Genomic DNA, 15,315 nt, shown 5'->3' on the forward strand with positions numbered 1-15,315 from the left:
AAATTACCCAGAATGAATTGATGGACCCTAAAGACCGGACGTTTCCATTGCATAGGTAGGGCTGAACGGTAGCTGACTAACGTCATTGCCGAGACCGCGGGACGAGCGTCAAGAAATCCATCCGATCGCCATCGCCAGGCTCGCGCTTGCATCCACCTCCACCATCCACACTTTCCCGCCATGTTGCGAACAAGATCAAGGCTAGCATCGCAAGCACTACAGCGCGCGGCGCCGCGGGCGCATCTTCCGGTCAGGCGGTTCGCCAGTGTCCGGGCAGAAGAGAAGGTATGAGCTCAGGCTACGTCTAGAAGTTTGACGTACTGACATTTGCAGGACCCTGTCGAGCTAGACCAGATCACCACTCTCCCTAATGGCATCCGCGTCGCCACCGAGGCCCTCCCCGGCCATTTCTCTGGAATTGGCGTCTACGTCGATGCCGGCTCCCGCTACGAAACTCCCGAACTCCGCGGCGTGTCGCACATCATCGATCGGCTAGCTTTCAAGTCTACCACAAAGAGGACATCCGATCAAATGCTGGAGATGTTGGAATCGCTTGGCGGTAACATTCAGTGTGCTTCGAGCCGGGAAAGCTTGATGTATCAGTCGGCTACTTTCAACAGCAGAGTTGAAGACTGTGTTGGCCTGCTTGCTGAGACCATCCGCGACCCGTTGATCACGCAAGAGGAGGTTGACCAGCAACTGGATACGGCGGCATATGAGATTAGCGAGATCTGGAGCAAACCGGAGCTTATCCTTCCGGAGCTGGTGCACATGGCGGCCTACAAGGACAACACACTGGGCAACCCGCTGCTTTGCCCCGAGGAGAGACTAAATGAGATCGACAGGAACGTGGTGGAGGCATACCGCAGGGCCTTTTTCCGACCGGAAAGGATGGTCGTTGCATTCGCTGGTGTCAACCACGAGGAAGCGGTCAAGCTCTCTGAGCAGTACTTTGGCGATATGAGCAAGGAGCCGTTGCTCTCTCAAGTTGGCGGCCATGCAACGCTCAACACCGACGCTGCCACAGAGGGCCAATCAGCGGCCACCTCTACGCCGTCGAATGTTGCATATGGTGCCACGAACTCGCAAGATTCGTCCAAGCTGTTTGGGAAGATTCCTTTCTTCAAGAACCTCTCCACTTCGGCCCAGCACTCCGCACAGCACGCCGACTCCACCCTCGCTTTCCCTGAGCCCGAGCTTACCCGCCCTTCTCATTACACGGGCGGCTTCCTCTCACTACCTCACATGCCGCCACCCCCCAACCCGGCGCTGCCGCGCCTCTCGCACATCAACCTTGCCTTCGAGACCCCCGGCATCGGCTCCGACGACATCTACGCGCTGGCAACTCTGCAGACTCTTCTGGGTGGCGGTGGCTCTTTTTCCGCCGGTGGCCCTGGAAAAGGCATGTATTCCCGCCTCTATACCAACGTGCTGAACCAGTATGGTTGGGTTGAGTCGTGCACGGCATTCAACCACTCTTACACGGACTCCGGACTCTTTGGCATCAGCGCCTCCTGCGAACCCCGAAGCATCGGCAACATGCTTGAGGTTATGTGCCGCGAACTCGCTTCCCTCTCGGCGCCTACAGGTTTCCACGCTCTCAAGCCGGGCGAGGTCCAGCGCGCCAAGAACCAGCTTCGCTCGTCGCTGCTCATGAACTTGGAGAGCCGCATGGTAGAGCTGGAGGATCTGGGCAGGCAGGTGCAGGTGCACGGCCGCAAGGTCGGTGTCATGGAGATGTGCGAGAAGATCGAGAAGGTCACGATCCAGGATCTGCGTCGGGTAGCTGGGGAGGTGTTTGGTGGCATGGTTAAGAACCCCGGCAGTGGCAGCGGCGCCCCCACTGTGGTGCTGCAGGAGGGTCTCTATGACGGAGAAGCGCCATCTCAGAAGAAGAGTTTCGAGTGGAACGAAATCCAGGAGAGGATTGGGAGGTGGAAGCTGGGCAGGAGGTAAGGTGTAAAAATGGTCAAAGCAGCTTAAGCGGGTTGCTCGTCATGTATGATGTAAATTTCTAGAACACCGGCATGGCGTTAAGGGACCAGCTCTCCAACTTACTTCGGAGCTAAGAGGAGGCTTTCGTGTAATATAGAAATCAATTCTTTACAACATTGGGACGGAGTGTGAGTTCTATCCGGGGTGAGCTCGGGACCCAGCGGCGATCGCCCGATCGGGGAACCACGCAGGAGCCGGAAAAACGATGACCCTCGCGCTTAAGCGACACCACACAATCGGCCTATACTCTGGACGGGCGAGCCGACCGCGCATATCACGACCTGTACCCGCGACGCAAATACCAGCAGCGACTCCGTTCAAGATGTCTTCCTCGCAACCCTCCAGGCGTGAGTATTGCCGTCCTGCTGCGCCGGCGCGCCCTCGCTGACTTTGTCGAACTGCAGTCTACGTCAAGTACGCGAAGGCCGAGACCACCACCCCACGAAATCGAGTTACTGACGACCCGGCCACAGGGGCAAGCATGTGAGCTACGTCCGTGGCAAGCGCAACACCAACCCCAACACCAGCATCCTCAAGCTGGAGGGCGTCCAGACCACCGAGGAGGCCAAGTACGTCGATACCCTCACCCACCCGCGCCGAGCGAATAGAACCGGTTGTGAGGAATGATTCTAGGAGGACAAATTTGCTGAGACGGTGTTTTTTTTTTCTAGCTTCTACTGTGGCAAGAAGGTCGCCTTCGTCTACCGCTCCAACAAGGACATCCGTGGCTCTAAGATCAGGGCCATCTGGGGCACCGTCACCCGCCCGCACGGTACGCACTTTCCCTGAACCCGCGGCATTCGAAGGATTCGAGGAGGAAATATGGGCATTGGAGATGGATGTTTGGAGCAATGGTTGCGGTTGGGAAAGCAATGTGCTGACTGAGATGGGAATCACAGGCAACTCCGGTGCCGTCCGCGCGCAGTTCAGGTCCAACCTGCCCCCCAAGTCCTTCGGCGCCAGCGTCCGCGTCATGCTCTACCCCTCCAACCTCTAAATTCTTCACGACGATGTCAGGTGGAGAATCGGCGGGGATTATGGCGGGAGTAATCGTTTATGATGGGACATGGGTCAACGGTGGGCGTTGCAGAGGAGGAAGACAAACGACAACAACGTACTGCTGGTAGCATAAGAGCTGGGTTAGAGCCTCTTGTTGCAAACTTCCTTTGCGGGATTTACTTTCTTCGAAGATGCAAAAAAAGATACCCCTTTGTTCGTCTGACAACGGTTCGTTCGTTTGTCTCTGTCCCTCGCTTTCGGAGACGGCGAATGGGCTTAAGATCGGAGAAAGGGGTGAACACCGTTCATACAAATGGCGGGTTAGTTCATCGTTCTGGCGCGTGGCGCGGATGATGGCGCGCGCTGGAAGCAAAAATACTAAATCGTCATCCGGAGTGAACTAAACGCCGCGCTTGAACGACAGTGTCCCGTGCTCCCCGGATCGGAGTCTGAATTTGACAGGTTGACAGTGATGGCTGTATTTCAAAATAGCAAGTGGTCTCTGACCCTCTATCTTCAACAGTCCGCCTTGAACTCTCCGCCCAGTTTCCACAGGCGAAATCGTCGCGCTAACCCCATGACGTAATCTCGCACACTCGGCAATCTCCCAATTGTTGGGGTCACAGGGTTCGGTTGCTTTGACGGAGATCCCGAGGTCTCAATACTGATCGTCGTCGAGTCCAGCAAAAGAAGAATGTCCCGAAGGCACCTTACCCATTATGCCAGCTTAGTGCTTACACTCTATTCCGTGCCTGGATTCACTATCGGGAAATGATTCTGAGACCACAGGGACGGGTGTAACGTGGCTGTTCACCAATCCGGGCGGCTGTCAGATGCGGCTGCAGTTGGACATCAAAAAGCAGCAAACTGTGAAGCAAGGACGAGCGGCACGTGCGATCAGGTTGCATATTTCTTATACTAGGATGGTGGGTGGCGTCCGCAACGTGCGCCAATTAAATTACACAGTGAGCTACCGTGGAGCGGAACAGCTGGACGGCACTTGACCGAAAGCGAGGCTGAAGGATCGCGCGTACAGGGAAGCCGTCACAGCAGCTTCAGTCGGTGATTGGAAGAAATTCTTAGGACAGGCCACTCAGCAGCCAGGCCCCCCAATAGCGATGGAAATCGTGCCCAGCGGTGTGCTTTTTTGCCAGGTACCACGGCGCTTTTTTGCCTTTTGGCCCCCATGAAGTGACTCGAGTGTGCCGTTCGAGACCTTGGCTTTCTCTCCTGTCAGCGGCTTGTTTTCATACAACAAGCCTTTCCCCCTTCTGCTGCCTGAACTCCTGCTGTCATTCTTTCACAGTGTCTTGAGGAAGCGTTGTTCAGTTGGAAATGCCGGGGGTACTGCCGGTCGTTTCTGCCCTGGTGGTTGCTCTGCAGCTCGCAACAACAGCAGACGCAAGCTTTGGTAAGTTACCCCCGCGTTTCGCTTGCGCAGGTCGATCCTTGAGGAAGGTACTGATGTCGTATTCCAGAACGCCATTACCGCAGAGACACATCCTCGGGTCGTTCTAGCGCGCTGCTGAACAGCACCACAACCCAAAGCGATGGACTCGGAAGCTTGATTATGAACGGGCTTGGAGCCACGAGCTCCTCAGACTCTTCGGCCAGTTCGTCTTTCGCATCCGTGACAGCTCAAAACGACACGACGTCTGCTGCTTCTCGGACTGGTACTCCTGCAGCGAGTTCTAGTGTCTTGTCGAGCACCACACCGTTCCCTACTTTGAACGGAAATTCGTCCATGAATGGAAATGTCACAAATGGGACGTTTGGAACTTTGCCAAGCAGTGGGTCGGGTACGTACAGTTAAACTAGATATGCTTTGCGAAGTCTTGGAACTCTAACCTTGGCTCAGGAGCATCCTACGCCACTGCCTGTTTGTTGGAACACGAATCGTGGATTACGTATGCCAGTCCATACTACAGCGACTACAGCTTCATCGAAACGTCGACTGTGACGTTAACAAACTACACGGTGTCGACCCGAACGTCGGCTTGCAACACGTATGGCTACGGAGAAGTCACCTACATGGTGGGAGATCCCATGCCGGTAGCTACCTGGACGTCTGAGTCGTTGTCCACCGTTTACACGTCCACACTTACGATCGACGTCAAGCCGCCCGTGTGCAATGTCACGGCAGCCGACTGCGAGGCGCTGTGGCGAGACTACGATGCCAACGACGCGGCGAGCAACTACTCGATGCCCTATCCAGGATGGATTGACGGGTGCGATGACAAGCCAGAATGGGGGAAATGCGGCGCGTGCAGGATTTCCGCGCCCGAGGTCGAGCTCATCTACTTCCCTCACAAGAAGAACACGACGATCGACATGTGCGCGACTGGCGCCAACAAGACCATCTGTCCCTTTGGCCCGACGACCGCGCCGTTCACGTCTGCGAATCCGTACGATGCGGCGAACTGTGCGTACGGAACGAACACTTCTCATCCAACGGCTACAGCAGGTATGCACGACACTGTGACCCCATTAGATCGTGGTAATGTTTTAAGGCTAACGAGCTGAACAGGCCCCTATACGACATCGGGCGAGTACACCTTCTTCGAGGGCAACGCATACCTCTCCTTCCCGGTCGTCTCTGCGGCGTCGACGGGATGCAACTCGAAGGTCGGCAAGGCCTACTCGAACGTGATGCTCACCATCAACTCGCAAGACCTGTACTCGTACCGGGGCTACCACTACTACTTCGTCGACGGCGGGTACCCGTTCAACTTCGACGACATGGCGACGGTGGCGTCGGCGCCGTGGTACCAGGCCATGGAGGCGGGCAACGCGTGCGAGTACTACGACAAGGACTACGCGTCGCTGCAGTGGCCCAACTTCGTCAACGGCGAGCAGTGGGCCGGCAAGGACGGCCTGTGCCCCATCATCTACCAGTCGGCCTACCGCCCCACGCTGCTGCTGCCGCCCCAGCTGCGCTCGCTCGACCCGGCCTGGAGCACCTGTCTGCTCGACCTCGCGGGGACCTGGGACCCGCCCATCGCCCTGACGCCCGCCATGGCCCTCGTGCCGACGACGTCTGCCGCGAACAACGGCCCGGCCACCACAAAGCCGCCTGCCGTCCCGGCGTCGTCGCCCGACTCGCCCGATCCGACCAACACGGGTGGTAGCAATCCGGATCCCACGACCAACAACGGCGGCCAGAGCGGTGGTTCTCCGCCGCAGGAGACCGGTAGCGGAGGTGATCCGGTTCAGACCAACAACAACCCGCCTGCTACCACCAACGACCCTGGCCTCGGTGGTGTCATCAGCGCCATCGTCTCCCAGGCCACTGGAGGTGGACAAGCATCAGCCCCGAGCAACGACAACAATAACGACAATAACAACAACAATAACAACAACGATAATAATAATGACAACAACAACGACAACAACAACGGCGACCCAGGCCTCGGCGGCATCATCAGCGCCATCGCCTCCCAAGCCACAGCCGGCACCGGCGGAGGCCAACAAACCGACCCGGCTTCCCCGCCTGCAGGCACGACCGCCGCAGGCGTCGACGGCAGCGGTAGCGGCAGCGGCAGCGGCAGCCAGCCCAACTCAGCGGACCCGAACGATTCCGGCCCAGCTTCCTCTGCGACCATCGGCGGCGTCGTCGTCGTCGGCGACCCTGGCAGCAACACTGCAGGATCGAACAACGGCGGATCGAACAACAACAACGGCGGCGGTGGCGTCGTCATCATCAACACCTCCGCTGATGGTAGTGGTGGTGGTGGCAGCAACGGCGGCAGCGTGACCCTCGCGCCCGGCGCGACGACGGTGCTGGGCGACGGCACGCCCGTGTCGGTCGGGTCTGGATTTGTGGTTGCGGGCGGGTCGTCGACGATTTCGCTCGGTGGTGGTGATCCGGGCCAGGGCCAGAATCAGGGACAACAGACGGCCGCGGCTGCGGCTGCGGCTGCTACTGCTCCGCTCTTCACCGTCGGCGGCGCGACGGCGTCGTTCGCGTCGGGTGATCCGGGTGCCGTGGTCGTGGGCGGCGTGACGGTCCGGCCGGGCGAGGTGGTGACGATTGCAGGGACGCCGGTTTCCGTCGGCAGTGGAGAGACGACAGGCGGCCCGGCGGTGGTCGTGGTGGGTGGTAGCACTGTCGCGCTGCCGACCGCTACCGGTGGCTCTTCTGGGAATGAGGGGGACGATGGGGTGGCGGTGTTCACTGTAGGCGACGGGCAGACGGTGACGGCGTCGAGCGTGGCGGATGGCGTCGTCGTGGTTGGTTCGCAGACGCTGAGCGCTGGTAGTCCGGTTGCGACGCTGGCGGATGGAGAGGTGGTCAGCTTGGCGCCTGGAGGGGATGGCGTGGTTGTGGGTGGGAGTTCGACTGTTGAGGTTGGAGGTGCTGCTGCTGCTGCTACGGGAGACGACGACTCGGTTGCGACGGTTACGGCGGGAGGACAGACGTTCACGGCGACGAGCGCGGATGGCACCGTTTTCGTGGGCGGGACGAGCCTGACCGAGGGGCAGGTTGCGACGCTGCCGGGTGGACAGGCGGTGAGTGTGGATGGAGACGGAGATGTGGTGTTCGGATCGAGCACGGTAGCCTTCTCGGCGGGAGCTACCACGGGGAGTAGCAGCGGGAAGACGAGCGCGAGTGCGACGAGGAGTACTAGTGCCAAGGCATCCAGCTCGGGAGATGGGATCACGAGTGTGTCCTTGTCTGCTAGTAGGACGGGCGAGGCGGCCGCTTCGAGTACCGGTGGTGCCGGCGCTGTCAAGGGAAGCAGTCTCCAGGTTGGAGCTGGAGCGATGGTTTGTTGGATGCTCGGCATCTTCTTTTGGTAATCGGAACGGTGCAATGTGAGATGGGTATCTGTAGTAATAAACGATATAATGCGAGATGATTTCTACCCACACATGCTATTTTTCTGAGAAAATGAAGTTAGGCCTGAGGCCTTGCCATTGTTCATACTCTCCTTCTAAACTCATCATTAACTCTTTGGGGCTGTGCACGATTACATCTCTTGAGGAGAGACTTATACTGGATAATCATTTGGTTTCTGGGCTCTAGTAGCTATCTTACATTGCCGCTGCTGTTAAGACAGACAAGAATATAGTCTGAAACTAATTCGCGACAAGTTGCGTGGATTACAATACGCTTTTTGTATTGAAGGAAGTGTTACAATCCTACTGGCTCCTACCCCGGTGCACTGTCCGCAATTGACCCGCATATGGTCACACGGCTAAAAATAGTCGCGGTGGATATATAACCCGCCTCGTTCAGCAACGTTTACCACTCGCTTTTCTCACACGCATTCTTCCAAACATCGCCATTCACTGATAAAATGCCATCGCTCCTGACCCTTCCTTCAGAACTCCTGGAAGCCGTGATACAGAATCTTGGTCGCAAAAACATCAAGCGATTGCGGCTTGTGTGCAAAAGGCTTAGTAGGGTGGCCGAACCGTTCCTTTTCGAGACTATCCACTTCAATCTGCATGGAGACGGTGTAAACAACCTCCTTGCCGTGGCTGCGCACGACAAACTACGGCACCATGTCCGCACTTTGGTACTGAAAAGGGACGAAGTAAACATACTTAACCGGCCAGCTGTTTTTCGTCGACTTCTTTCTCATGATAATACTGCTGTCGAATTCGAAATCTGGCGCGACGCCCTCCGTTATGCAATTGATGAAAGGCCACCTAGCGATGATGACAGATCCAGCATCGCCTCCGACGTCGAGGACGACTGGGGCAGTCACCCTGGCGAGGATGAGATAAAGGACCGCTGGACGTCATACGAGCTGGCTATGGAGGGAATGCACGACGCCACCAGGGAGTTGACAAACTGCATCCGCTTCCGCGACCCCGACAATCCGGCCACCCGTCCTCGCGTGCACCCACACGCCCGCCGCTCTGATGATGGGATGACGCAGGATCGACTCGACCGCTTCGACGATGCTATCGCCCGGCTTCCCCGGCTGCGCACATTCCTGCACGAGCCGCTTTTCACCGCCGCCAATGGCTGGCGTACTACCTGGCAGGGCCAGCGTTTCTCCTACAAGATTCTCATTGAGGGTGGTGCGTACCAACGCAGAAGCGAAGAAGGCGTGGGACAAGTATGGAGAAGTGGTAGACCCACCATAGCCGAAACGGAAGATAACCTAGAAGCTTTGCATTTATCGCTCACACTGCGTGCACTTGGCCTGCGCGCCGCCGCCGCCTCCTCCACCTCTGCTGGCGACTCCATTACCGTACCTATCCAGCACCTCCGCATCGACGTTCGCAACATCGGCTTCTGGTCCAAGACAAACTTCGCCTGCCTGTGGGACTGGGGACGCGTGCGCGAGCAGATGTATCTATTAGGTCACGAAGACCCCTCCCACGGGTACCCGCACACGTGGACCAGGTGGATGGGCGGCCCGGAGGATGAGGAGGCAGCGAAGCAAAAGGAGCATTTTGGCAAGGAGCTAAAGACGATCGGACGCGCTTTCTCGGAATTAAGGGAGCTGGAGATGAACGTGCGGTCGCTTCGGGAGGCGGCGGTGGTTGCAAAGGGCGCCTGCCGGTTCCTGCTGCGTTGCGGCAGGTTGGAGCGGCTGAGGCTGGTGTTTGCTGAAGAGGTTTACAGATGCCGGTTGAACGACTGGATTGCGCGACGTGTCTTCGATAAGGTCGCACAGGCGCCTGGTTGCTGGCCGAAGCTGAGGCGTCTTGAGCTGGTTGGTTTTGTTGCCCCTGTGCAAAGCTTGTTGGAGATGCTGAAGGCGCAAGAGCCCACGTTGCGGCATCTCGTGCTGGCAGATTGCAGATTGAAGCCAAATGGGGGGTGCTGGGAAGACGTCTTTAAGGGTCTTGCAACGCATCTGCGGTTGGAAGTTGTGCACTTCTCCATGCTTGAGGAAGGCACTGAGTGGACGGTGATCATGGATTCTAGCGATCTGGCGTGGACTGCATGCCATGATGGGAAAACTTCTTATGCCCTGCATGAGACAGCTGTCTACGACTATGTCCTTAGACGTTCAGCCACGCTGCCACCCCTCGACCCCAAAACATTCTTGGAGCATCAGCAGACCTAACCTTCCTGGCTCAGAAGCCTAGGCACATACAGACCGTCCGTTATTCCATCATTCTCAGCATGTGGGTTGATAGTATCTTACGGGGCGAAGGTAACCCCAGATATGCTTAGTTCACCTCGTAGTTACACCCACACCTTAATCTCGCATTTGAATTTATTTGTTGAACAGTGCAAAGAGATTGAATTCTACACTGCTGAAGAGCAGAATCCAGCTGAAACAACCTGGATATATACACCAGTTGGTTGCGCACGTGCCGTAAAGTAACATGACTGGACGACGCTTTGATGGTGGAACAAGCCGAGATATCCGGTAAATAAGCGTAGCAGTAAAAAGCAAAGCACTGATGTTTGAAATTATTTTAAGATCATTTGCTACTTCGTTAAACCTCTTCTAGAAGTTAGATGAAATGACCGTCGGGGACAGCACGACCTTAAAGGCCTATGGAGCCATACAGAGCCCAGGCATTAATAAGGAGGCAACCTGCTCGCATTTATCTATCAACATCACGAAGCTGTTTCTTCATTCCCACCCTTTTCTATCTTTAAGGAGACACCTTACGTCGATTTCTTCTTCACTGAGCATGAGGGCGGTCCAACTTGCAGTACTTGCTGCCTCAGCAGCTCCCGCGGTCTCCGCCAAATACGTCTGGCCAGCACAGAATGATTTCATAGAAGACTTGCTGGCCATCCAATCAGGCTATATCAACTTCGGCTTCACTGACAGTCCGTACATACATCCAACCAGAATTGCAGAAGTATAGCTGACTCTCATTGCTCTCTCCAGCGGTCACCCCTTGCGGCTTCGGCTCCAACACTCCTGGGCAGCAGACGGCTGCGGAATGGGTGCGAACGGCATTTCGCGACGCCATCACGCACGACAAATCGGCCGGGACGGGTGGTCTTGACGCATCCATCATCTACGAAGCCACCAAAGACAAAAGGCCATCCTTCAACAACACCTTCACCTCAATGGCCGACTTCGTCAACCCCCACGCGAGCGCGGCCGACATGATAGCGCTCGCCTTCGTCTCCTCAATCGCATCCTGCGGCGGGCCCCGGGTCCCTCTGCGAACGGGACGCATCGACGCCACCGCGGCCGGTCCCTCCGGGGTCCCCAGACCCCACGACACGCTGGACAGCATGACGTCCGCCTTCGCGCGCGCCGGCTTCAGCACGAGCGACATGATCGCCATGGTGGCCTGCGGGCACACGCTGGGCGGCGTGCACAGCGTCGACTTCCCGAGCATCACGGGCGGCGAGGTGTCCGACACCAACGTGCCCAAGTTCGACCGCACCGGCGACCGCTTCGACACGGCCGTCGTCGACGAGTACCTCGACGGCAACGGCGCCAACCCGCTCGTCTTCGGCCACAACGACACGACCAACTCGGACAAACGCGTCTTCGGCGCCGACGGCAATGTGACCATGACGGCGCTGCGCGACCCCACGACCTTCTCCGCCACCTGCGCCGACATCCTCGGCCGCATGATCGACGCCGTGCCCGCCGCTGTCACCCTCAGCGACCCCATCGAGCTGGTCGACGTCAAGCCGTACATCGAGCGGTTCGAGCTCGCAGACACGAACACCAACACCCTGGCGTTCGAAGGCCGCATCCGCCTCCGCATCACGAACCGCAACGCCGCCACCGCGGACGACATCTGCGTCGCCCTGAACGTGCTCACCCGCAACGGTGATAAGCGGACCGTCGCGCCGGCGCTCCGCGCGCGCGGCACCTCGCAGGGCTTCTTCGGCGAGGCGTTCGCCTGGTACGAGTTCGCAACAGAACTAGACGCAGCCGCAGGCGTCAAGGCCTTCGACATTGAGCTGACCAACACGGGTGCGGCCGACGAGACGTACGACAACGCCGGCACCGGCGGCTACCCCGTTAGCGACGCTCTGCTCTTCGCGGCGTCGCAGTCGTGTCTCGACAGCAGCGGGGTCAGTGACGGCCACAACGCGACGGCGACGGTGCGCGCCGCGGTGCGGCAGGACCTGGACGAGGCTGGTAGCAAGCCGGTCGTGAAGCTGGCGCGGAAGATCCAGCAGGGCGTCGTGCTGCCGCGGTTGGAGGTCGAGGCGGTGCCGATGGAGAAGACGGTCAGCAGGGGTGGCTATGTGTTTTACACGGCCGAGATGCAGCTCGAGCCGGCGGGGATGAGCACGACGTTCGATATCGAACTGCCTACCAAGGATGGGACCGTCGTTTCGAAGCTTCACAAGACCGGTCAACTGTCGACCGGTGCGTGTCCGACGTTGTAGTAAAGAGGACAGCAGGGGATTTCCTATATCGATAACTTTTAATGATCGTTGCAAATGTAAATATTTCCGGCTTTGAATGCAGCAATGAACCATACCATTCATACAAAAGGTGTCCATCCGATATAATGGTGCATGTGGCCGTATGGTGCCACCACGCCGGTAGCGTATGTCGACTGTAGCCTTCCTGATGCCTTTCGCCCCTTACTGCTTAAAGCCTGGGATCAATCTGTTACACATGCCTAATAAATCAGCCTCAACAATTTCTTTTCTCCTGCATTACCCCGCAAGACACACAGTCTTTGAGTTCCGAACCAAATTCGGTCCAATTTATACTGGTTTGTTTTCAGGACTTTGTTCTGGTATGACGGATGCTGAATGAAGGGGTCTGTCTGTTTTGACGGTAGCTACAGACAACAAACGGTATCCTCGCACTTACTCGTATTCCACTGGTGGCGCGATATCAGTATTGTAAGACGTCCAAGGTGGCCCCACTCGCTGGGGTGAGAAAGACGACACAGACGAAAGGCTATTCATCTCGACTCTCCTCAGTAATGCAAGAGGCCACATGGAACAACCCAACTTGAACGTGGGATCTGATTCGTGCAAGGTTTTGGCTTACTTTCTCATCCGTTTCGAAACCGAACATCAAGTCAACAGCCCAAGTATCCACCCAAATTCCGCTCTATCCAAAACACCACGCGAACCATCACACTCCATCGCACCTCTCCACCCACAACCTCCACCTATTTCTCCTCCTTCTCCCACTCCTTAAAAGCCTTCTGCCTTTGCCTCGAGTTCCAATTCAGCGTCCGCGAGATGCTGTCGATCCAATCCTTGCCCCTCCTCTCGACCGGCAGCACGCTCGGGAAGGGGAACCTGCTGGCGCTGACAGTCACGTAGTCGCCAGGCTTGAGTTCGACGCGCTCGCGGCCGTCGAAGCTGGCCCACGAGCTGGTGCGCGCGTCGTACGGCACGCCCGCGCGCAGCACGATGGTGTCGGGCAGCACGATGGGGCGGAACGACAGCGTGTGCGCGCAGATGGCCGTGAGCAGGATGACCGGGTTGTCCGGGTGGCACAGCGAGCCACCCGCCGCCAGGTTGTACGCCGTGCTGCCCGTCGGCGTCGCGATGCAGATGCCATCTGCCTGCACGCTGGTGTAGTGCTCGTCGTCGCCGAAGATTTCTATCGAGGACATTGCTGTTGGGAGGTTGCTCAATGTGTTAGCGGACAGGAACGTCTTCATCTCGAGGGGCTGGGGGTTATCGTGCGTATCTTAACGTACTCGGATTCGGGCCCCGGTCGAGCACGACTTCATTCAGGATGTTGTACGTCCCATCAGGGAAGTGCGTATGGCAATCTTCGCTCTCCTCGCCAATCAGCTCTTCCACCAGATCCCGTGGTGCAGTGCCGCCGCACTTCTCTCGCTTCTGGGAGCGCATGACAGTAGCCTCGAATCGAAGCCGTAAGCTGACGGTGATACCTTCGTTAAACGCCTTGGTAAGAACCTGCGGGAAGGACCCGTAATCAAACTTAGTCAAGAACCCGAGAGAGCCTAACGAGAAAGCTAGGACAGGCGGTACGACATGCTGGAATAGCCAACTGGCGTACAGAACCGTGCCATCTCCGCCGAGCTACCACAGGTTTCGATTAGCAAGGCCACCAGGGCCCGGATAAGGTGGGAGCTCACAGCGAGAACGATATCCCACGTCTGGGGCCTCTGCTGGCAGAGCTCGACCGTCCAAAACCTCAGGCGATGCTTGTAGCTCTCGTTGTCCTCCACCAAGCCCTTGTAATCAAAGATCTTGTTCTCCTGCAGCGTATTCTCCACATATCTGCAGCCCCAAGCACAGTCAGCAACGCCATAGCCCCCGCATCTAGTTCACAACCCACTCGCAAGACAAACTCACATCCTGTAATTCACATCCTGCTGCAGCAGCCACTCTGCCACCTCCCTCGTCTTCCCAATCAGCGTCTCGTCGTGCGCCTTGGCCAGAATAAACACGTTCCGCACATTCATCTTGATGCGGATGTGCGCCAGCTTCTTGGCCAGCTCCCTGATCCCGAACGCCATATCCGAGATCTGCTTCTTGGTCAACAGCCTGCTCTGCACCGCGGGCTCGACGCCCGTCACGGCCACCGCGCCCGCGCCCGTTCCCTTCTCTTCCTGGATGACGTCGTCTCCATTATGGTACAGCCCCGCGTCCGGGTTCTTGTCCGTCACTCTGTCCGACTTCAGCCCCTCGTACGACGGCGTCGCGGCGATGGCGTAGTCGGAGTCCGGCGGCGGCGAGTGCGTCGCCTGGAGCGCGGTGGCGTCGCGGTGCGGCTCGAAGAGGGAGTGGACGAAGCAGTTGGTCGGCTTGCGCATGTGCCTGGGCCGCTGGGGCCCGGTGCCCGTGCCCGGGGCGAGTGAAGACTTGCGGCGGTGCACGGCTTCATTGTCGAAGACTACCTAGACGCGGAAGAAGGAGCAATGCGCACGAGTAAGTCAAAGTGTTGAGTGAAAGCGTGGTATTCCCGGTTGAGGGAAAGCAGACAAGGGAAGAAGTGTCTCACTCCCAGGCTGGAGCAAGAATAGCGCCCAAAGCTGCATGAGAGCGCGGAGAGCGGGACCGAAAAAGATGGCGGGGATGCGAGATGGGGACGCGAGTAGCTCACCTCGAAGGTATTCTGGGCCTCTGCTTCGCTGAGACGGCGATCGCGAAACTTTTTGGCACGGGAATGTCAGCTATTTGCGAAAGGCGGCGGCGGACAGGGCGCGGTAGTGGGCGAGGGGGAAGGCGGGGGTGGCATGCGGGAAAGCTACCTCGTCAGGGCGATTGGCCGCGTGTGAATGCTCCATGTTGGCTGCAGAGGGCGAGCGACGACGTTCAGGCGTAAACGATACTTCGAACTTGTGCCGCGATTTCTGCACAATCTCCATCTATTACTTTAGTCTGGAGGGAAGCCGGAGTCAAGTGAAGAAGCGCGCCGTCCCTTGGATGACGTAAACCTGACTCGGTTGATAATACACTAATCAGCAGCAATGAAT

The 15,315-nt window shown here is 57.7% G+C and overlaps 6 protein-coding genes across 6 annotated transcripts; 5 read left to right on the forward strand and 1 right to left on the reverse strand.

Annotated features, from left to right (window-relative positions):
* Positions 1-180: 180 nt before the first annotated feature.
* LTHEOB_9639 (Peptidase M16) lies at positions 181-1,956 on the forward strand (the record flags this gene model as incomplete). The annotated part of the gene is made up of 2 exons (XM_035519248.1): positions 181-285; positions 334-1,956. The coding sequence occupies 2 exons, from the start codon at positions 181-183 to the stop codon at positions 1,954-1,956; spliced, it is 1,728 nt and encodes a 575-aa protein (XP_035368528.1).
* A 361-nt stretch (positions 1,957-2,317) lies between these two features.
* Positions 2,318-2,992, forward strand: LTHEOB_9640 (60s ribosomal protein l33; the record flags this gene model as incomplete). The annotated part of the gene is made up of 5 exons (XM_035519250.1): positions 2,318-2,342; positions 2,400-2,409; positions 2,469-2,564; positions 2,667-2,767; positions 2,895-2,992. 5 exons carry the CDS (start codon positions 2,318-2,320, stop codon positions 2,990-2,992), a joined length of 330 nt encoding a protein of 109 aa, XP_035368529.1.
* Positions 2,993-4,329: 1,337 nt separating this feature from the next.
* LTHEOB_9641 (Mucin-2 precursor) lies at positions 4,330-7,622 on the forward strand (the record flags this gene model as incomplete). Its single annotated transcript, XM_035519251.1, has 8 exons — positions 4,330-4,405; positions 4,473-4,793; positions 4,853-5,458; positions 5,522-6,973; positions 7,031-7,086; positions 7,144-7,170; positions 7,237-7,503; positions 7,584-7,622. 8 exons carry the CDS (start codon positions 4,330-4,332, stop codon positions 7,620-7,622), a joined length of 2,844 nt encoding a protein of 947 aa, XP_035368530.1.
* Positions 7,623-8,294: 672 nt separating this feature from the next.
* On the forward strand, positions 8,295-10,025 carry LTHEOB_9642 (Chromatin modification-related protein eaf7 protein; the record flags this gene model as incomplete). Its single annotated transcript, XM_035519252.1, has 1 exon — positions 8,295-10,025. One exon carries the CDS (start codon positions 8,295-8,297, stop codon positions 10,023-10,025), a length of 1,731 nt encoding a protein of 576 aa, XP_035368531.1.
* A 580-nt stretch (positions 10,026-10,605) lies between these two features.
* On the forward strand, positions 10,606-12,283 carry LTHEOB_9643 (L-ascorbate oxidase protein; the record flags this gene model as incomplete). The annotated part of the gene is made up of 2 exons (XM_035519253.1): positions 10,606-10,747; positions 10,809-12,283. 2 exons carry the CDS (start codon positions 10,606-10,608, stop codon positions 12,281-12,283), a joined length of 1,617 nt encoding a protein of 538 aa, XP_035368532.1.
* A 743-nt stretch (positions 12,284-13,026) lies between these two features.
* On the reverse strand, positions 13,027-15,126 carry LTHEOB_9644 (Nad kinase ATP nad kinase; the record flags this gene model as incomplete). Its single annotated transcript, XM_035519254.1, has 6 exons — positions 13,027-13,481; positions 13,567-13,915; positions 13,972-14,116; positions 14,192-14,736; positions 14,943-14,990; positions 15,091-15,126. 6 exons carry the CDS (start codon positions 15,124-15,126, stop codon positions 13,027-13,029), a joined length of 1,578 nt encoding a protein of 525 aa, XP_035368533.1.
* Positions 15,127-15,315: the final 189 nt, after the last annotated feature.

Source organism: Lasiodiplodia theobromae, assembly GCF_012971845.1.
Source record: "Lasiodiplodia theobromae strain AM2As chromosome Unknown scaffold_33, whole genome shotgun sequence".
In the NCBI taxonomy this organism is placed as follows: domain Eukaryota; kingdom Fungi; phylum Ascomycota; class Dothideomycetes; order Botryosphaeriales; family Botryosphaeriaceae; genus Lasiodiplodia; species Lasiodiplodia theobromae.